The 22,824-nt window shown below is 43.0% G+C and overlaps 1 protein-coding gene across 1 annotated transcript in view; it reads right to left on the bottom strand.

Annotated features, from left to right (window-relative positions):
- Nucleotides 1-22,824, bottom strand: part of Arfgef3 (ARFGEF family member 3) — a 152,208-nt gene that overhangs the window by 68,694 nt on the left and 60,690 nt on the right. Inside the window, exons 5-8 of the mRNA XM_052170033.1 lie at nucleotides 17,251-17,319; nucleotides 7,590-7,712; nucleotides 4,178-4,220; nucleotides 3,461-3,539 (exon numbers count right to left, since the gene is read on the bottom strand). Of these exons, the coding sequence (XP_052025993.1) occupies nucleotides 3,461-3,539; nucleotides 4,178-4,220; nucleotides 7,590-7,712; nucleotides 17,251-17,319 (314 nt within the window). The remainder of the gene's footprint in view (nucleotides 1-3,460; nucleotides 3,540-4,177; nucleotides 4,221-7,589; nucleotides 7,713-17,250; nucleotides 17,320-22,824) is intronic.

The raw sequence follows: 22,824 nt of genomic DNA, 5'->3' as shown, positions 1-22,824 counted from the left end.
CAAGTGTGGTGTGTGATGCGTGTCTGTAATCCCAGCTCTTGGGGAGCAGAGGAAGGAAGACAGTGAGGGTGGTCTGTGTCTGTAATCCCAGCCCTTGGTGAGCAGAGGTAGGAAGACAGTGAGTGTGGTTCGTGTCTATAATCCCAGCCCTTGGGGAACAGAGGCAGGAAGACAGTGAGTGTGGTGTGTGTCTGTAATCCCAGCCCTTGGTGAGCAGAGGCAGGAAGAACTGGAGTTCAAGTTCACTTTCAGCAGTAAAAAAAGATTCAGGGCTAGTCTGAGCTACACAAAATCCAGATTCCAGATGAGCCTGGGACCCACAGACCATGCTATTTGTCCAGGCAATGATTTTGTTCGGATAGACCGGAGAGGGCTGGCCAGCAGAGCCACACTGTCAACTACACGGTTCATTCAAAAGTCAATTCTGGAAGGATCGTCTTCATTGTGCCTCAGGTTAATCGCTCTGACTATGAACTGGGCTCATTTAAGAGAAGATTCAATGTCCTAATGCAAAAACAGCTCTTCTTCAAGCTGGTAGTCCAGCATCACACAACTGAAGTAAACATAGAAAATAAAGATTCTCAATTTCTGAAGTCATCAGACATAGTATAGGATGGAAATGTCGAGGAGGGGGGGTTATTGTGAATAATGGCAAAGCCTGTTGGGACACTGCAGAACCCAGGATCAGCATCATTGACAGCAATGTATTGCCAAGTAAACTGCCACACACACACCCCCCCCCCCCCCGCCCCCAACCTCCAGTCTCCTTTGACAGCTTAAATGTGGGTTGCAGCAGTCTGGAAATTATGGTCTTGCTATTAAATGGAGATATTGAAAACTGAGAGATCTTCCACACATCTTCCCCTTAGAGACTGATGAATATGTGCACAGTGTGCAGTCCTCTCAGGCTTGTATACTTAAAAAAGGCAAACACTTGGATGCATGGAGTGGGAAGGAGCCTAGAACATAGCTAAGTTTTCTAAAATATAGGGGGTGGGAGGTGTGCTGCCTACTCAGAAGGGCTGAGAATGACTCTTCTTGGTCTTTTGTTAGAGCAGTTCATAGTTGGCAGACTATCATTTCCTCACTGCCTGCTCATTGCTGAGTTCTTCCCAGGTATCCAATCCAAGCAGAACGATTCTCAGCAATTGTCATCTGGGCCATAAGGCTAAGCAGTCACCCAGAATGGGAGGGTGCCTCCTGGGAAGATAATCAGGAGCATTTTCAGAATCTCTGTAGTTCTCAATATTGGGATTTAATTTTTTTCTCCAGGTGTTTGATACCTTTTGTGTAGAGATCTTTTGGAGCTGCTTCTAGAAGCTTGGCAGGAATTTGACATTGGGACAGGACAAGGAAGGAATCTGACTTTGGGCTAGCACAAAAAAGTAGGCTTCAGGCAAGAATTTGACTTTGGGCTAGGATAAGGAAGTAGGCTCACATATCTTGGCATCCTCCTAAGACCCTAGAAACATTGATCATGGGACTTTGTTTATTGTCTTGTTTGTTCCTTAACCTAGAACGGACCCTATTGTTTGCATGTAATTAAAATGGGATAAAAACAGACTGGAAAAAAAAATAAACCTGCTTCAGCCTCAGCACTGGCTGGAGTCATGTTATAGCTTTGTCTAATTGTCTTTTTCTTTTTAATCCCCACTCCCTCCCTGGAGAACCTGTTGACTGACTGAGATGGCTTGGTCATGTTTGGTTCAGATTTGAATTTAATTAGAAAAACAAGAGAAGGAAGCCAACACTTATGTAAGAGATGTCGTAGAATTGGAAACTTGATATGGTCACTCTGGCTGGCCTTATTGATTCCATGACTTCTTTGGTACAGACTCCTGTCTGACAGTCTTTAGAGAGGGAGATTGAGATAGAGTGACAGATAACAGACTAAGAATGAATCACATACACCCTAAGCCCAATTATTCTCTGAAAAACTCTTGAGCTGGAGAGGGACCATGAAACTTAGCTTGTCTAATATAGAACTCTAATAATAGTACATCTCCAAGGCCTATGAATTATGCTGAGTACCTCAATATATTTCCAGAATCCTCCTGATACTGGGTATATCACAATCACATGTCCATCACATGTGATCACAATCATATGAGCCTAAGCCCTGAGAGGTATCTGGAGTCCTGCTCTGAAAATGATTGTAAAGAGAAATACTGCCTATTGAAATTTCATAGGAAAAAAAGCTACTTAAAAGACAGAGGAAATGTCTGGTTTAGCTAATAAAAAAGAAGAAATTAAGGAAGTTGGATCAGAAGAGACCATGCAAACATGAGCACTTCCTAAGAAGGAAGAAATGAACACTGGAGTGTCCACGGAGGCATGCACACTGCCTCAGCTACTCTAAGCATTTGGCTCTCCAACAACATCAGCAACTCCACCCACGTCATCTTGGGGTACTGAGATTATTGGCAGAGACCACAAGCAAACAAACTACAGAGTTAGGACTGCGACCAGGGAAATTTCATCAAAAACCCAATACTATGCACAAAGCTATCAAAACTATGAAGAACGGTACCAGTCTGGCAAAGGATCACAGCTAAAGAATGCAGACATGCTCTGGCAGGAATACAGACATGCCCTTAGCATACACCTTTAATCCCTAACAAGGAAGGTAAAGTTAGTTTGTAGGAAGAAGCATTTGTGTTTGAAAATGACTTCCAGTTGAGGGGCAGACAAAGTGACAAATCAGAGAAGGACTTGACAGAATGATGAGATATGCTTACCTCATATGTGATTAGCAGAGGAAAAGAAGCTACTTAAGAGCAGTGAGAGAGAGAAAAAAAAACAGTGCTGGGGTGGTGTGTGGTGTGTGGTGTGTGGTATGTGGTGTGTGTGCATGGCAGTTTTACAGAGACGGGTTACAGAGAGAACAAGCTAGACACGGGTAAAGACAGAATGAGAAGGAGCCAGAAGATTAGAACATATTGCCAAAGTCAGTATGAGGCCAAGCAAAAGAATGCAGTCAAAAGCTGAGAAAAAACCAGGCTGAATTATTTGTCTTGGAGGATTAAATTGCATGGAGGCTACGTGTTTCCAGGCCTAGGCCTAGGGTTAGTTAGAACAGAGAACAGACGACTCTTCATTAGACTCTAGTCTCATCCCTTCATCTGAGTGACTTTTACAACAGGTGTGAAGGAACCACTGTCCAGATAGATACAATGTAACTTCAGACAGATAAAATGTAACTTCAGACAGATCTAAAAGGAACTTCAGATAGATACAATGTAACTCCAGATAGATGCAATGTAACTCCAGATAGATACAATGTGACTCCAGATAGATACAATGTGACTCCAGATAGATAACATATAACTCCAGATAGATACAATGTAACTCCAGATAGATGCACTGTTACTTCAGATAGATACAATGTAACTTCAATGACGCTGAAGATGTTTCAAAACCAACCACTGCTGGATACCAGGTGGGACAGAAGGGCACTTACTTTATGGAGGCTTGGAGCTTCTCACACAGAACTGCGAGGACAGAGACAAGGTCATCACAGAGGGCCTCTACTGTTAAGCCTTCAAAACAGAGGAGGTGCTAAGATTAGACAATGGTGGGCCATTGGGGTTTCCCTCAATGTCTTCCCCATCTTATGCTTCAGATGGATTTTGATGAGTTTTAGAGTTTATGAGGCCTCTTTTAGGCCATCAGAACAATGATAGGGAGAAGAGTGTAAAACACACAAAATACAGCCCAGGGAGAAAATATAAAGTTGTTTTTCGTTATATGTAAAAATCTCCCACAGTTAATATAAAGTTATATATGGTTAAAAAATTTAAAACATAACATAATTTTAGAATAACATATAACATGCTACTCAGGTTTCTATAACCCTCTCCACAATTCTTGTCTTAGCAATTAAACTTGAATCCATGAATAATGAACAAGAAGGAAAAAGAAAGAAAGGAGGGAGGGTGAGGGAAGGAGGGAAACCAAAAATCTCCAAATGGGAGAGATGTAAAATGCTAATTCCCCCTACACAGTTGGTGCAGGAAGGTGTTGGAACAGAAGGAAGACAGCAGCTGGTTAGATAATACTAAGCAAGGCAAAGCCAGACAAAACTTGGGCCATCTTTATTCCTTCAGTTCCGTGCACTAAGTAGGTGTTCTTATATCCCGTCCCATTTTAAAGGTCTAGTAAAAAATAAGCCCAATACCTTGACTCCTGAATTCCTGTGGGGCATCTGGGTTTTCAATTATCTAGTGAGGAAGACACACAGAAACAATTAGAAGATTTGGGTAAGAAAATTCCTGACTCTTAGACAATGCAAAGGTCTAGGAAACAAAATGGCATTCTGAGATCTCCGGGTTCAGATGTCTTACCCAAGCATGCTAGAAACATTTCATTGCCCACTATGACCTTAATGGGAAAGACCATGAGTGTGTTCATCTCCAACTCAACTCCAACTCAAGTTTTAAGCCCTATCATGTATTTCATTGCTGGGCTGTAACTCAAGGTAGTGTGTACTTAAAAACATAGGCAATACTTCATTTCAAAGTGATAGGCAGGATACACTATATTTGTCCCTAACAGATCTAGGACTACCTAACTACCTTCCAGTTTAATGGGAGAGCATATTAACTCGAAACTGTCAAGTAGCCTCTCTTGGCAGTTGCTAGGTAGATCCAGAACTGTCTGAGCAGAGCTAGCACCTAGAAAAAACAGGAAGTGAGAGGCTTATATATAAGATGTTTTTTGTGGCAGGCATAATTCAGGAACTAAGACCTGAGGATGGGAAGGAGGTGATTCAGCTTCCCTACCTCTGTGTAGCAAATGTGGTTGAGAAGGGGGGCATTGTCATGCCAACAGCTACCGGGCATGTAAATCACCCCACAGTGCTGCATTTTAAGGACTAACTACAGGGGCTTATGTTTACTGTTCTATATTCAAAATTGCAAATTCAGCTACTTCCACAACAGATTTTGTGGGATTTTATATCAGCATCTCCAAAACAACTGCTAAGAGAAGGTGTCACAATTACATTTAAAGCTAGAGGTATGTCTGTAGCCCAGCCACCAAATACTTACACCTGGCAATTTCACTTTGAAAAAAATCAGTGGCTTACAATTCAGCAATAGATTTGGTCATTTAAATAATTCAGTAATAAAGTGAGAAGATAACTCAGTGCTTCCAAGAGTACAAAATCAGAACTGTGATTTGTCTCGGGATGGGGTAGAGGCTGCAGACATTATGCAGAAATTGTTCTGTGTTCTCATGCCTTTCATTTCCCATTATATATTGTCTTTCTGCTGAATTGAGATTTTCCTCACTCTGAGCTGACCGAGTCATTCTTTCCAGGTAACTTCCTTAGAGTGAAGCTCATTATTTTGATAAATACTCTTCTTTAATAGCTCCTGAAAAAATATCTAATTTTTAGGTGGAAAGGCTGACAGACCCCTCTACAAGATATCACAAAGGCTTCAACTGTCACCATTCTGAGAATTTCATTTTTCTGGGACAGACAATCGGTCTCTAAAGAAATACCTGAGTAAGAGAAAGGAAGTCTCAGAGAACAGCAGTTTCCCCGTGGATTTTGGATCTTGCCTTTGAGTTGGGTGAGTCTTGATAGTCAGTGACCAGCTGAGCAGGACCAGCAGGCCGACTGGTCACAGACAACTCAGACTGGAGACACACAACCTCTGCAGTATACAACCAGACCTCCACAGCTGCACCTGCTACCATTCTAAGGGAACCCTCAGCACTAGAAGGCAGAGGCATGGGTGTTGACACCTAATATAGTTATGTACCATTTAATGGTAGGGATATACTGAGAATATCACTGCTATGTGATTTTTGTCATTGCGGGACATAAATTATATGCACAAAACCCAAAATGATTTAGCCTACTACACTGGTAGGCTATACGGCATGTTCCATCACAGGTACAGAAAATCCTTGCTTAAAACATTATTATGACTGTCCTCTACTTACAATTCCATAATAAGATTAAATGAACATAATTGGGAGCTTGAAATATTGCATTTAAATGTTTTATTTAACAATATTAAGTATTATTAATATCAGACTATTCATCTGCATTACTAGTTAGCAAGGATGAAATATGACATACTTTTAGTATTTTTTAGCATCTTAAATTCCTTCTTTTCTTCTATCATCTTTTCTATTTATAGATTCTTTTGAGTTACCATTCCTATAAATCATCATATCCAAAATCATAGTATAAATGATATCATTTTCAACAAGGGGTTAACTAAAGTCAAAAGTGATATCTCAGATTAACGATTTTAATCAGAAACTTGGGCTTTGGGTATAGCAAATACAAAAGGAAAAAAATGTTTTTCTAAATTCTTGCTGCTTGCTTCTAGAGCACATATGGGTGGAGGGTGTGGTCTGGGAGTCAGAGCTCGGGGCTTAACCTTGTTTGTTTCATGGATAGATAGATCATCAACTTTATAGTTCAATTTTTTTAAATCTCATCTGTAAAACAAGGAAGGCAAAAATTTGACTTGGCTATCTGTAAGGTTCCCGCCAAGTCCATGGTTCTCTCAAAAACTAGAAAACTACTGAAGTAAAAAATGAGAAATATTTGAAATTAAACTGCTGAAAACCCCATCTCTGCAAAATTAATGTCTGCACTATTTCCAACTCCAACTGAGACTGCCTACCCTAAAAAAAATAAACGAGTGTCGTCTCAGAGCTCCCTGTTGGGTTTTATGGGAATTTTAATGAGTTATTATTACTGAGGCGATTTTAAAGTCAAAGCAAAACACTACTTTTTGAAGACTCATCTCTTATTCACACTCCTGGAAGAAAACACACATAGAAAGTTGCATTCCGATTCCCTGGAGGCTCATGTTACACAATCTGTACAAGTTTAGAGCAAAAATCTCTGGTGGGCTTTGAGGCTAGAAGACAGTCATCTTTACCTTGTGGGTCCAGCAGGTGGGGGGACATCTTCCTGTCATTTTAGTTAATACAGGAAATCATATCCAATCTCAAAGCATGCAGTAAGCTGTTACTTGTTTTTCTTCATTTTATAACTTTACTACCATAATATACTTTTAAACTTTAAAATTGTTTTATGAATGTGGGTGTTTTGCCTACATATATATTTGTTCAGAAATATGTGCCAGGTGCTTGAGAGGCCAGAAGAAGTCATTGGATTCCCCGGTTCTGGAGTTAGAGACAGTTGTGAGCTGGCATGTAGGTGCTGGAAATTAAAGCCAGGTTCTCTAGAAAGGCAACCATTGTTCCTAATTGTTGAGCCGTTTCTCTAGTCCCCTACATAATATATTTAACAGAAATATCCAATGGAAAAAGTTTCCAAAACTGATTTTAAGACCGAAAAGTAAAATTTAAAACAACGATCAAAATTTTATTATATTTTTTATTATAAAAACCATAAGGATACCCCATACTTTGGCGGTAAATAAGCAAATTTCTATATCTTTAAATTTCTATAAATGAACATTCTGATAAAAAGCTTTTCCAGTGTCTTCATGGTAAGTAGTCATGGTAGGAGGGGCCGCGAGCCTGGGACATATGGCATGCAGGGACCTAAGTGTCATAACCAAACTACTATCAGACATGCGGTGTGATAAGCTCACCGTGTTCTCCTGTCTCTGCCGTAACTGTAAAGTCAGGTCACCCAACATCTGGCTGAGAGTTGCACGCACGGCAGTGTTGATACTGCGCTGGTGACAGCTGCATGTGTAAGTCTCAATGCACACCTGGTAAGGAAACAAGAGTAATGCACACACTCCAGACATCCACTTACCACAGACGCGGATACCAGCTCTTGCTTTCTTATAACTGAGACTGGCCTAGAACTCAAGGTCATCCTGACCCTGCCTCCAAATCCTTCTCAACTATTTATGAATAAAAAACAACTTGCCATATTTAAAACCTCTGAAAATTTGTTTTTAAACATTAATGGAAATCTTTCCCCATTGTCAATACTCTTACAATCTCGTGTATATTCCCCTATGAAACTCAGAAACGTGAGTACGGTGCTGCGTTTGGATGAAGCCAACTTCTCTGCAGTCTGTTTAGACATGTGAATACCATTTGCATTTCATAATTTAACAAATTTAAATAGGATTCTTCCTAACATTTTTTTTTTGGAAAATCTTTGTAACTTTTGATGTTTAAAATAAGATTTCACATATAGTCAAAGAGGACTCTTACAGTTTTGGTTGAGAGCCTAGTCTTTAAGGGCTGGGCCATCTCTGTAGCCCTCAAAGAGGACCCTGAGTCCACTGAAGCACTGCATTTGAAAGAACACCCCAGCAACACACTTCACACACGTTCTCCTGAACTCCAAGCCATGCACACTAGCCAGCCTCCCTTAAGACACTGTATGAGCCCCTTGAAACTTGTGGATGAAAGCATCTATGGAAATCTAAGGTTACAAGGCACCATGTTATAAACAGAAAAGAACTTTGCAAATATCAAATGCATCATTTTTAGTGTGAATGCTGTCCTATTTATAGTTATTAATATTGCAGGGAGAACACTGGCCGATATGCACTTTGCTTATCACAATATGCATTTTATTAAGGGAAATAATGAATGCATTTACTCGGTGGGGGAAAAAAAAGTATTAACTTACGATGCTTATTCTGCCAAAGTTTAGAATATAATACTAAATATGACAAATAGTCATAACGTTAAGCATAGCCAGTGCTATCTCTTTTTGGCACCTCTAGATTTAGGTGCTCAGAGTGAAATAATTGATCTGCCATTCTGAGAGGGTAATGAGAAGGAAATGGTGATTATAACTACAATGAATTGTATTTATGCATGGCATGGCCAAAAGTGTCTTAAAAATCTCTCTTAAGCTTTCTATAGTGACAAGCTGTTAAACTAGTTAGTGGAAATAAGGCTTGTATTTTTAAACCTGAGCACTGTATGCAACACCAGAGACTTTGCAAAAATTGCACAAGTGCTTAACTTCTTTTGCTACAAGGCAGAAGTAAAAGGAGCACACTGGGGAGGGGAAGAAGGAGGAGAAGGCCAAGTCCGAAGGCAGGCTGAGTTCCTGCAATGGAGCTGCGGTTTCTTCCCTTCCCGGCATCGGTCCAAGGTGGCATTCCCTTTGCATCTGTCATTTAGAACCTAAAAAGCCTCAAGTCTGTACCCTGGACAGAAGCATGAAGGACCAATTGAGATACTTTGTGAAAAGCCACAGGCCCCTGATTACCAGGGAGTGCAGGAAGACACAGGGCAGGGAGGAAAGCCAAAAGGAACATTTTCTTTTAATTGACTATAATCTTCATTTACATTTCAAATGCTAAAACCTTTTCTGTTTCCCCCCTCCCTGAAAACCCCCAACCCCTCCTCCTACCCCCTGCCTCCAAGTATATGTCCCTCCACCCGACCCACTCCCACCTCCTCCCCTCAATTGATTTCCCTTTCATAAGGAACATTTTGATCATTCCATGCATATGTGCACATTCAGCTTTACGACATGCTAATCACTTCTGACAGCAAAATCATAGATGTTAATGATGCAAGCTCTCAAAGGAGAAAAGAGGCAGAAAATGCAAGTGTACAAGCAAGTACAAACCATAGGGTCTTTACGTCATTGGCTAAGGGTGAAAGTAATAATACCTGGTGGAATGCAGCATTGGATCACTGCATGAAGTAGACCTGAGGTCCATAACAGCACATTGCGGCCCAAACAAGCACAAAATTTAAAGCAGATGCTTCTAGACAAATTTGGTCAGTATTGTAAAACACATAGAACTTTCACTTCCATGAGCTATAAATGCAACTTTCTTTTTCCTGTGTAAATGGAGTTAATGACATTTCTGCGCCAAAATAAAAAGTAAGTATGTATGTTACTGAATCATTAGTTCCATGCAGAGAAGAGCGGCTGTATTTCTAATTGCAAAACAAATGAGACTAATGATAAAATAAGTTATAGTGATGACGTGGGATAAGAGATTCAACTGTTAGAAAGCAGAGGCTCTGGTATAGAGAAGACTGTGAATACTTGTTGATCACAGTTTAAATTATCAGCGTGAGCCCCAACTGCATGATGATGATGATCATGGTGGCGGATCAGTTGTCAGGCATTTCTGACTGTTTGTTTCTGACTGTTTCTGACTGTTTCTCACTGTTTCTGACTGTTTCTCACTGTTTCTGAAAGAGGCCTCCTTCCGAACCTGTAGCACATAGGCATATGCAAACTTGTACGACCACTTTGGAAATCTATTTGGCGGTTTCTCAGAAAACTGGAACTAGTTCTATCTCAAGACCCAGCTATACCACTCCTGGAAAAATACCCAGAAGATGCCCCACTGTACCACAGGGATACTTGCTCAGCTTTGTTCATAGCAGCTTTATTTGTACTAGCCAGCAGCTGGAAACAACCCAGATATCCCTCAACTGAAGAATGGATAAAGGAACTGCGGTACAACTTACACAATGAAATACTACTCGGCTACTAAAAACAAAGACATCATGAATTTTGCAAGCAAATGGATGGGACTTGACAATATCATCCTGAGTGATGTAACCCAGAGCCAGAAAGACATGCATGGTATGTGCTCTCTTATAAGTGGACATTAGCCATAAAGTACAGGACAACCATGCCAATCCACAGACCCAAAGGAACTGGGTAATAAGGAAGTCTCCAGTGAGGATGCATGAACTTCACTCAGAGGGGGAAACTAAATAGTCATTGAAAGTGGATGGAGAGAAGGAACTGGGTAGGAGAGGGGGTGAGGCGGGGAACAATGGGAATGGTAACCAGGTATGGGAGGGGTTGGTGGGAGAGGGCTGGGAGTGAGAATGGAAATTGGGCGGTCAGGGAAGAAATCTCTGGCGACTAGCTAGAGGCCTGGGATCAGTAAGATATGGAGTCCATGTGGGTGACCCTAGCTGAGATTCCTATGAGAAGGGTATATAGAGACTGAAGTGGTCACCTCCTGTAGCCAGGCAGGACTTCCAGAGGAGGGAGCGGGAGACATCAATCTACCCACAAAAGCTTCAACCCACAATTTGTCTTACCTACAAAATGTGCAGGGCTAAAGGTGAAGTAGAGATCGGGGGAAGAGCCAAACGATGACTGCCTCAACTTGAGACCTATCCCGTGTGAGAGAGCCAAGCCCTGACACTGATAGTGACACTCTGCTATGCCTGCAGACAGGAACCTAACATAACTGCCTCCTGAGAGGCTTCATCCAGCAGTGGAGGGAGGCAGAGGCAGAGACCCACAGCCAAACATGAGGCAGAGCTTGGCGAGTCTTGGGAAAGAGAGAGGGATAGAACTGAATAGCTAGAAGGGGCAGGGACACCACAAGAAGACCTACAGAGTCAACTAACCTGGGACCATGCGGGCTCCCAGAGCCTGGGCCACCAACCGGGAAGCACTAGGACCTGAACCTACAGACTCCCTACACATTTGTAGCAAATGTGCAGCTTGGTCTTCATGTGCCCTAACAAGTATGCTGTCTCAATCTCTGCTTCCTGCCACTGGATCCCCTTCCCCTACCTGGATTGTCTGTTTGGGCCTTAATGGGAGATGTGCCTAGTCCTGCTAGGACGAGATGTTCCAGGGCGGGGTGGTACCCAAGGAGGGCGGAGAACTCCCCTTCTTTAAGGAGAAGGGGAGGGGCAATGGGGGAGGGATTTGTAAGGGTGGGACTAGAGGCACCTTATGAAATTGGTTCAACACACACACACCACACACACACACACACACACACACACACACACACATATACCACACAAACATGGAGGGAGAAGGAAGGAGGAGAAAGGAGGAGGAAGGAAGGGAAAGTAGGGGAAGGAGAGCATGTGCAGATGAAAATGGCTTAAGACACCCTACCTCATTAACTCAGTCCAGTTAGAGCCTTCTTCCCAGTCCATAGTTTTACTGAGACTTACCCTTTGCCCTGTGAAGGATCCCCAAGTGAATGGTTCTCAATATTCTCTGCATCTTCTAACTATAAATAACTCTACTCAGAATCATCAAATCAGAGATCAACAAGGATGCAAAAAAAAAAAAAAATCCCTTACAAAGTCCATCTAGCAGTAAGTAATACACGAACAGATAGGCCGGATGAGGCAAACCAGAACTAATATAGAGACAGTACACAGGGAAGAGAGAAAAGGGTTTCAGGGACGTAAAAACACAAACACAAGCAATGTCATCATCGTCGTTGTCGTTCGTCGTCGTCGTCATCGTCATCATCAACAACAACAACAACAACACTCCTTACAAAATTTCCTCAACTATGGTCTCAACTTGTTTGAGGTGGCAGATCTGCATATTGCCAACGGCCATGGAATATATGGTCACAAAACATTAAATGCATCCATACTTAACTTCATCTGTAAAAACATGTCTAAATTATCTAACTAAATGCCCCAGGGAAGGTCCATCATTTTCTAACACCGATGGAACCCTGAAGGTAACACAGCAGAGGGGTTAACAGCAGCACAGGGTTACAAGATAAAAGGTCTAGGTTTTCGAGCAAGCTGTAGAATCTAGGGCAAGGAAGTTAACTTTACTTGGCTTGTGGTTCTTTATTTAGCCAGAGTGTAGCAGAGTAAAGGAAAATGAAGATATAGAGACAGATGGTTGGTTAGGAGTTAAAAAGAAGAACGTTAAAAATCAAAACCCAACAACAATGATTCTTTATATATATATATATATATATTATATGTGAGTACACTGAAGTTGTCTTCAGGCACCCCACAAGAGGGCATCAGATCTCATTATGGATGGCTGTGAGCCACCATGTGGTTGCTGGGATTTGAACTCAGGACCTTCGGAAGAGCAGTCAGTGCTCTTAACCTCTGAGCCATCTCTCCAGCCCCAACAACAATGATTCTAAAACATTTTCCTGTGCCCAACAAGCTGACTGTGGGTTGGCAGTGGGGAGATACTAGATGTTTTTAGGAATCTAAGATCAAACCATCAAATATGTTTGTAGCCAAGGTTTCAGCCATTGAGAAATTCCATAGAGGAAAATTCAGCAGGCTTGGAGACAGTTCTCGAACCTCTCCAATGGAACATTGTCATTAACCGTCTTCAAATCAGCCTTATACTGCTTTTAGCTATGATTTAATCTTTTTCTTTACTGAAGACCTTGCAGTTTCTACACCTTTAGCCTTCTTCTATATGAAGAAGGTGCATATCTTTGGAAAACTCAACATGTCTACTAACCTATGTATTATGCTAAGAGAAGCCTATGGTTGAATCTTGATCCATTAGGACTATGCACCAGTGTGAAGGGCTTGAAACTGAATAGTTAATAATGTTTGCTTATTTTGTAATTGCTCATTTCACAAATCTGGTGATTTTTGTTTTTAAATCCTCATATAACACAGAAGGTATTTTTGTGGAAAGCTTTCCTGACTAGAGGTTAATTAAGCAAATTTGGGTTAGACAAAAATCCAAGTTGCTCTTATATTTACATTTTAAAAGCTTAATGATCCTTTTATAATTTTGACAGTACCTCCAGGAAATAGCCTCGTTTTTCATACTTAAGCACACGTCTCACTTCCTGATCAACACGTTTCAGAGTAAGTGCCATCAGTGTCTACCACAACGAGAGGGCAAAGAGCTGCTGGAGTCCTTTCCACCAGAGGAGTTTTATGTAACTTATGATGCTTGTTTTAATGTTCCTAAGTTGCTTCCCTAAAATTTTTAAGAAGACAATGGTGATCACCGTACCATTGTACTATGCGACTGGACGTACAATAACAATGATTTGTGTGGAATGTGGGTATTGAGCCTAACTGGAACCTGTGTGCTAAGAAATGGGGTAATTGTGAAACACAAGGGCCAGAGAGTGAGGAGGTTGAGGAACCCTCTGGGGTGGGAGAGGAAGGATCCACACCTAACAGGGAGGCCCCTAGCACATTCACTGACCACTCAGCTCAAGGACCTCTACCTTTACACCAGTCTTAGTCTAACCCTCTTTCCTCTTGGTTGTTTCTCCCTTTCTGGTTTTGGCAGGGACCTCTGAGTTTAAGGAATCCGTCTATCTGCACATGTCTGCTGGGTCGTTTTCTGCCTCTCAATAAACACCTTTGCTGTCATGGGCATTCCTTAACAGAAATGGTCCTGCCTTCACTAGCTCTCAGTTCAAAACCTTCTGCACACATTGGGAAATTGCCCATCATACGGGAACTCCCCACAACCCTCAGGCCCAAGGAATAATAGAAAGAACACATCAAACCCTAAAAGTCCAACTCCTAAAACAAGACAACCACCATCCCCCAATGTACAATTAATGATAGCTCTGACTACCCTAAACATATTTAACATCTACAAAAAACTCGAAACACACTCCCATCTCCCTTCATTGGCACACACCAAAATTACTCCACACCATCCTAGGACGATGGCGAGATCCTTTGGATGTAATTTGGAAGGGACCAGACCCCCTCCTTACAACCGGGAGGGGTTTTGCCTGTATTTTTCCACAGGACCAGCCTAAGCCTATCTGGGTTCCTGCCAGAAATGTCCGACATCACCCCACTAACCAAGAAGATGGCCTGCCTCTCATAGGCAGATCAGGGACAGAAGAGGAGGCGGCAGAGGAATGAGATCCCTCTACACCCAGATTCCATCTCCACTATCCGCAGCCCTTTCCTCTGTCCTTATCAAAACACAGGTGAGTGTCTCCAGGAGGTCTCCACATGTGGAGGCTGCAGATATCGGAGCTGCAGAATGGAATCCACCAATCGTGGCGGCACCATGCTCACCAACCTCAAAACTCATTTTCAGCTTTCCATCAGCGACCCATGGAATGAACGCTGGTGGACTGGAGTCATGAGTAAACTTTACTCTAATGGTTATGCCAAATACCCAGTAGCTGACCTGTACCTATCCCAGGAGGTTGTTCCTGCCTCCAAATCAGCCTTTACCCATGCTGATATTATCCAACAGGAAAATCAGTCTCAGAAGGATGGAGCTACGAGCTAGTCTCTCCTGGCTACAATCCATCCAATATGCAGTCGACCTCCTTCCCTTAACAACTCAGCTCCTCCCAATGCTTTTTCTGTGCTTCTCTCCCCTGACCATTGTTAGCAGCCGTTCCCACTAACCTATCCCTTCATGACCTCCATGGGCCCCTCCCCATGACGAAAGCACAGGGCACCCTGATTCCTCTCTGTGTCTTGTAGGGCCCTCCTCAAAACCCCATCTCACATGTTCCCATGACATCACCATCACCCAATCAGTATGTGTTAACCCTCCTGCCCTCCTCTGGTGCAAAGGCACTACAGGTTCCTGTATTAACCCCCCCTTTCAAGGTTCCTGCACCCCTGTGATAATTGTCCCCTAGGTTTATCTCTATGAACCTGAAGGACTTGCTTTGAAGATGGGAGGAAGCTGAAAGAAGAGAGGGATCTTCATCCCTCTGCCTCGCTGTCTCGCTGGGTGTGACAGGAACCACTGGAGCAACCCTTGTCCAAATACAACATCTGGCCAGAGACTTCCAAGACAAGCTTGACCAGGCAATGGCTTCCACTACAGACAGCCTGCAGTCTCTTCAACACCCTTAGCAGGAGTCGCTCTCCAAAACCTGAGAGCCCTGGATTGACTGACTGCTGAACAGGGAGGGACTTGTGTTTTGCTGGGAGAGGAATGTTGCTTCTATGTCAATGATTCTGAGCTGGTAGAACAAGAAGTACAGATACTCAAAGAGCTCCAGGAGAACCTGCAGGCACTCTGTGTTCCCAGGTACTCTAACCACTGCGTAGCTTGGATTCTTCCCCACCCCCACCCCTTGGCCCTATGCTAGCCATTGGAGCCTTGCTTCTGTTGGCGCCCTGCCTCGTTCAGTTTGTAAAACAGCAGATGAGTGGCATTGCAAAGGTCACTAGTAATTAGGTCTTGGTTCAATACCAAACTGTTCCCAACATGGGAGACAGTTATTCTGATGGTGCCTCACCCTTATAAAAAGAAAAGGAGGAGTTGTGGGGCGGTGGGCTGTGAGAGGAAGCCTGGAAAGGTTGAGCTAAGATTTGAAGCCCTGGAGACCCTGAAGGGATGGTAGGAAGCCTCGCCCGCTCCCCAAACCAGGCTCCTATCACATAGCTACTGTCCCCCACAGCCCCCTGTAGAGAGGTCTGTGACCATCAGTCACGTGGGAGCAGCACCCCAAGGCCTCCCACATGTAGATAAGGTATCCCCAGGCTCTCAGACCAAGCCAATAGGAAGAGCCTACTCTCAGACCCTGAGCCACCCCCAAACTGTGTATAAGAATCCTATCCAGGAGGAATAAAGGTGTGTGAGAATAACTCCATCATCTGAGAGCTTCTGTCTTGGGAGCGGTAACACTGTCGCTCTGGGAAGAGATCTGCTCTCCTGAAAAAGCTGCCAGAAGCTCCCCTGCACCCCTCACTGGCTAGTCAGCCTCCCAACAGGCTCAGCCAGACTTTAGAAACGTCACTCTTCTATAACAAATGAACTCCCAAATAATAAGACCTCTGACGATGCCTCTTAAAATTCAGTTGAAAACAAGTCTGGTAACAAGGCTATTTCATTGTTCACATACACTGAGACAGATGAATGTCCCAAAGAAAAGTATCTGCCCATCTCCACAGATCCATGATTGGAAGCTCTTTCATGGCGTGCTGGGGGGCCAACTAGCTAATGGAAGCTTCTCTTCTCACAGTCCTGGAGACTTTCCACATGGTCTGAACTGGAACCGTAGCTCAGTGGTAGAATGCTTCTTCATGATTTCAGAATGTGGAAAAGCATTACCACTTTGTGGTCTGAACATGTACGCCTACCGGAAATGACCAGGTATTAAAAATATTCTTTTCCAGGAATGAAAGGTAAACTATTCTAGGTAAAGTAACGTACAGCTCTGAAAGGATAGTGAATCCAGAAGCTAAGGCACATGTCAGACATTCAAGGAGCCAGGCTTTCTGCTGGATGCATTTTAGAATGTGCTGGAAGGAACATGTGACCCCGTACAGCACTGATGGGAAAGAGGGGCCTTTTTAGTTACGAGATAGTTACAAGATGCATTTCTCCGGGCTTGTGAGACAGATAGAATTAAATCAATAAACACTTTTATAAATCTCAGACGTGGCTTCTTAAAAATGATTTTTAAACAGAAAATGATTTGCAATTTACTTAGGCGACATGAACCTAAGCTTGCAGAGCCCTGAGATCCCTGACATCAGGAACAAGGCCAGTCTGCCACACAACATGCTTCCCACAAAGTAAACCAGTATCCCCTTAGTTGGAGGGAAAGCGGCAGTGAGCGTCAGGCACAAACAGGTGGTACTCACCTCTGCAATCTTCAGAACGGCACTCCCATTCATGTCAAATGTCGGGGTGTAGGTGATGCACAGTAAAACCTAGAGCCAGCCAGAAGGTGGGGAAGAAGGGAGAGGCGGGGTTAAAATACAGGAATATGTTTCTGTGGTGGTTGGTATGAGAATGACCCCCTAGGTTCATATATTTGCATGCTTAGTTTCCAGTTGAGGAACTGTTTCAAATGATTAGAAAGTGTTTCCTTGTTGGAGTAGGTATGTCTCTGTTGGGGTAGGAGCTGTCACAGGGGTGAGAGTGGGTTGTGAGGTTTCAAAAGCCCGCCCCCTAGGACCTAGAATACTAGCTCTCTTTCTTTTCTCTCTCCCTGTTCCCTTTCCTTCCCCTCCCGGTTCCTCTCGGCTACTGCTCCAGCGCCATGGGGTCTGCTTCCCGCCAGGATGATTATGGGATAACCCTCTGAAACTGTAAACAAACTCCCAATTAAATGCTCTATAAGAGTTGCCTGGTCATGGTGTCTCTTCACAGCAACAGAACAGCAACTAAGACAATTGTTACAGGCTGTCTGCAGTCCTATATTCAGGATTCCTTTGCTTTAAACTCTCCTCCTTCCTTCATGAATGATGACTGTGTGTATGTGCAATGTTCATATGTGAGTCTTCAGGTATATCAGCACAAGGACATGTGCATCACAGTATGGGTCAGTTTTTGCCCCACCACTGATCTGTAATTAGTGGACACAGATCTCCTCGTTAGACTTTAAACAGAAGGCTGTGAACCCACCACTGTGGTCCACAGGAGTAAAGGGTTCTCGAAAGTCAGACGACGACCTGGCAGACAGAGTGACACATCGAAACACAGTGGTCTGGGAGAAACATAACCAAAAGACAGAAGGACAGCACAAGATTGTTGATAGGAAGCATCTCTCCACAGTCCCAGGATGTCTGTCCAACCATAATGCAAGTCGAAACTGACACTAGGACCAGAAAAAAGGACCAGGCCAGGAAATGATAGGTCATATCTCATGGGTTATTTCAGCTAATTTTAAACATGTGTTATCATGATTGGTCCTCTTACTGGTAAGAAAGCTGAACCTCAGGATGATAAAACAGGATGCTTAAGATGCCATGGATAACTGAGCTGAGATTTGAGATTAAATAACTTGACTCTATACGCTAAACCATTGTGCAATGTTGCCTATACCTTCTTCATCTTTTGTGCCTAGACTGAGATGCCACTGTCTAGTTTTACCCCTTTCCCAAACCACATGGGATTAGACATTTTTAATGCTTCTTTTCTTTCTCCTAAAACTTCCCTCAGGATGGTGCATGGTATTTTCTTATTTTCTGGTCCTGGATTCCCTTTCTTCCCTAAGGATAAATGGTTGATGGCATTCAGAAGATCTTTAAGACACATTAAATATTCTTCTTTCTACTAACAGAGCTATTAGGGAACTAATCAATAAGAGCCCCTGGCATTTAAGAATCAGGTCTATCTTTGCAGATAGAGATCCAGACTCTCAGCTCTCCTTGTCTTCTGACTTTTCTTGCTGGAGAAGAAGAGATAGGAAAGTGTTGGAGCCTGCTGCGTGCCCTACACCCAACAGCTATGCAGCATGGCCTGTGAGAGACAACCTCTGGGACGTTCCTTATCTAGTTTGTTCATGAAAGAACACAGAAGCCCAAACATACACACAATACAGGATATGTACTTAACTACCACACCAAAAACCAATGGCATAATTGCCTGGTATAGAAAGAACTCTTTCTCAGTCAATTCAAGCTGATGGTGGTTGGGGGAAGGGGTCAGCCTCTCCTTCTGTGTATAACTAAAGAAAGAAAGATTTTTTTCTTTTCTCTTTCCTTCCTTCCTTCCTGTTGCTACTTTGTTTCCAACCCAGTTCCCCGGTAAAAGAAAGCTCAACTCAATCAGTTAACAAAACAAGCTACAAGCCTAGATTGGGCGACCTCCCACTACACTACTCTATTCCATCTCTATTATCCCATATAACTTGCGGTTTCTCCTGGCCACGAGAGAAAGCTTCTCTCCCTCGATGCCTCTCAGTTCCTCCCTGTAGCTCCTTTCCCTCCAGTTTATTCCCGTTGCTTCTCCCCGCCCCCCCCACCCCCACTCTCAACCCCTACTTCCTCCTGCCCAATCATTGGCTCAAGCCTTTATTTGAAAAGTTAAGGTGGGTTGAAGATTCACAAGGCAACTCCTCATCTTCAGTCCCTCTGAGAAGTGGAATTAGCATCAAAATACAAGCTCAGGGCTATCCACAGCACGTTCCTTCTTTCCTTCCTTCCTTTCTTCTTTTTCTTTCTTTGTTTTTTCTTTCTTTCTTTCTTTCTTTCTTTTTTTCTTTCTTTCTTTCTTTCTTTCTTTCTTTCTTTCTTTCTTTCTTTCTTTCTTCCTTCCTTCCTTCCTTCCTTTCTTTCTTTCTTCTTTTCTTTCTTCTTTCTTCCTTCTTTCTTTCTTCCTTCCTTCTTTCCTTTTCTCTTCTCCTTTCTTTCTTTCTTTCTTTCTTTCTTTCTTTCTTTCTTTCTTTCTTTCTTTCTTTCTTTCTTTCTTTCTTTCTTTCTTTCTTTCTTTCTTTCTTTCTTTCTTTCTGCCAAGTGGTGTCACCAGATTATATAAGTTACTTATGGATTTTTCTCTCCAGTTTTTTTTTTTTAATCCATATAGTTGACTCCAGATAAAAAGTGGTTCAGTGTCATTGTGGCCAGAAGAAAAATATGTTCCTTGACCCTGTGGGATGTGGATGATATAGATGTCCTATAATGGCCATCTTTGAAGCTGGGCTTGGTAGGCAAGGAAGGGTGAGGACAATGGAGTCCTCTCAGTACTTGTTTGAAAGGAGTTTCCACTTTCTGTGTCTCCATAATGCACACGCCTAGTGTGTAGCCTGAAGCCTCTGTCCTTGGGTGTCCCACATGGTGTCTGTAAGGCTCCTTTCATGGACTTCCATGGGTCTCATCTTTCAGCCGTCAACTCAAGTGTCACCACCTTGGATGTCCCCTCCCCTCTGAGACCTTCCTTCATCTGGCCTCTGCTACATCTTGCACACGCACCCATCTCATCATGCACTGGCTTACTTTTGTATTGATACCCTTCGCTTAGGTTCTGCTGCTCACTGTGTACCTATCTGATGCTTTCTTGCTTAAATGCTTGGTCACACTGCACAGACTCCTTCACTTCTCTTTTCATACCATGTGTCGGGCAGAGGGACGGAAGCTTAGGAAGGTAATGGGTGGAGGTGGCAGTGGCAGCCTTCGGTTTCTTCTTCCAGCTGGACTTGTGGGTTTGAGAATATTGTCAACAAAGCCTGGCTAACACCTTGTAAGATGCCAGAGGCAAATATTTGGCTCAACTGGTTAACTATTAACTTTGCTCCAAGGGCCACCAATTTGTTTTCTGCTTTCTAGCTCCCCAGGCATTCATGCGAGGTGTCAAAGAGTAGATTTTGAAAGAATTCAAAACCTGACACAATTTTTAGGAGCAATAGCTTCATGTAGGCATCAGGCCTGAGAACTAGGCAGCTATGGGGCGGCAGGCGGGGTGCGGGGGGAGAGTGAAGATTATAAATTGGCAGTATTCAAAGAAATAGTCTCAGGGGAAATAAATATAGGAACCTCACTTCTGCACGTGTCAGGAACTCTCAGCAGCAGAGCAGCCCTGTACGCTTAGAGTGAAGCCTTCAGACAGGGTAGAAAACTGGGGATCTTCTACCCTGTCCCAGCCCAGGAAATGCTGGAGACAACAGGCTTCGCACACCAGTTTCTACCTCCTAGTATTCACTGAATCTCTGAGCTGTCTGGAAAAAGCAAAACCAACAAGCCAAACAGTGAAATAAAACTGCGAGGAAGTAAGGCACCTTAATAAGGCAGTTTACTGTGTGGGAAACACACTGGGTCTAAATCATGGGGGCTCCCATGTCTCACAAGATATGGCTGATATAGCAAGGAACAAAAATGACAAGTGGAATGACTATTCTGCCCCCAAAGCTCATCAAGCATTAATCCATCAGATCATTACACTAATGGGGTAGAGGAAACATAGGGTAATAGCAGATTAATTTAGTGTCTGGCTTTCTTTGGGTAATGGGCAGGCAAAAGTTTGCATTATCAGTCTGAGCAAGTTGGCGCTGAGGAAAACAAGAGTACCCAAATATTGAGGGCAATTATGTCAGAAATACATCCTTCTCAGGGGTATGTTGACTAAATTAGACTAATGGCAAGAGCCTGAGTCACAGGCAGCATCTAGCAATCAAAGTGGCTGGCACTGCTTCAATAACGAGCAAAGACGGAGGTGGGGGGAAGGAAACAGAAAAAAGACATCCATAGAGAAAGTGTGTTACCATAGCTACCAAAAATTCAAAGTCCCTTTAAAATATAATAATTGAAAAGCTGATACACAGAAGAAGTAATTTCTCAACCACGGAGCTGTCTAGGAATCTGGGTTTAAAGTGATTATAACTGGAATGGAGAAGAGAAGTCTGGGCTGGGGAGATAGCTTTGTTATAAAGTGTCTGCCGTATAAGCAAAGGGATGAGTTCAGGTCACAGTCACATGTACCAAAGTGCTGAGCATGGAAACATGTGTGTAACATATGTGTATCATCTCAGGGGTAAGGAGGGGGACATGCCCATGAGTGCCACTGACCAGCCAGACTAGCCTATCTGGAAAGTTCAGGCCAGTGAGAGGTTGTCCTCTGCACTCACTCACTCCTGCACATGTATATGAACACTAATCCACCCCTACACACACACACACACACACACACACATGGTGATTTGTTCTGATGTATTAAGAAGCTATCTCTGCTGGGATTCCAAATGAGTCCTTCTCCCTATCATTTCCAGGATACACAGAAGTGAGGAACAGACTACTGGTTATTGAAGTCCCAGGGCAGTAGCCAGTTTCCACTTAGGCAGCAGATACTGAGGTGGACGAGAGGTCAGGTTCATGACTAGGTGGTGGGCATACACCCATGAACAAAAAGACAGGATCCTCCATGCCCTAGACCTAACATCTGGCATGAAGATGATCATAAAATAAAAGATCACAATAAACTATGGAGAACATTTCCCTGGGGAGACACATGGTTTATTCAGGCTTCCTACATAATACCTAAGTTGTAAAACTCTGACTCTAAATCTAACCTTGGCAATGCACATATTTGTCTAATTAAATTCAGGGAAGACAGAAGGGTTCTCCCTACAAAGGTACGAAGAAGTGAGCTAATTTGAGGAAGACAGTATGATCCTAAAACTCCTGAGGGACATGGGGGAATATAGAAGATACAGAAATGCCTTTCTCTTTCTGTAATTATTAAAAATAAAGTTTACACAACTGTTTCTTGAAGACTCTATGGTCTCATTTAAAAAAAAAAAACCAAGCTAATAAACTAAGTAAGTTACTGAGAAAGCAAATACAGCCTGGGCAGGGCACCCACTCATCGCTGCTCCTCTGCGGAGGAAGTCAGAATCCCATTCTGGCTGTTCACTTTGGTACCTCATGTTCACTGGCCTGAATTTTCACAATTAAAAGAGAATCATTGCAAAGTTGTCTCCTTTAAGAAACACTTCCTAT

This window comes from Apodemus sylvaticus, chromosome 23 (genome assembly GCF_947179515.1).
Source record: "Apodemus sylvaticus chromosome 23, mApoSyl1.1, whole genome shotgun sequence".
Classification (NCBI taxonomy): Eukaryota; Metazoa; Chordata; class Mammalia; order Rodentia; family Muridae; genus Apodemus; species Apodemus sylvaticus.
Note: the sequence above shows the minus strand (reverse complement) of the source record. Positions and strands in the feature narration are given on the sequence as shown.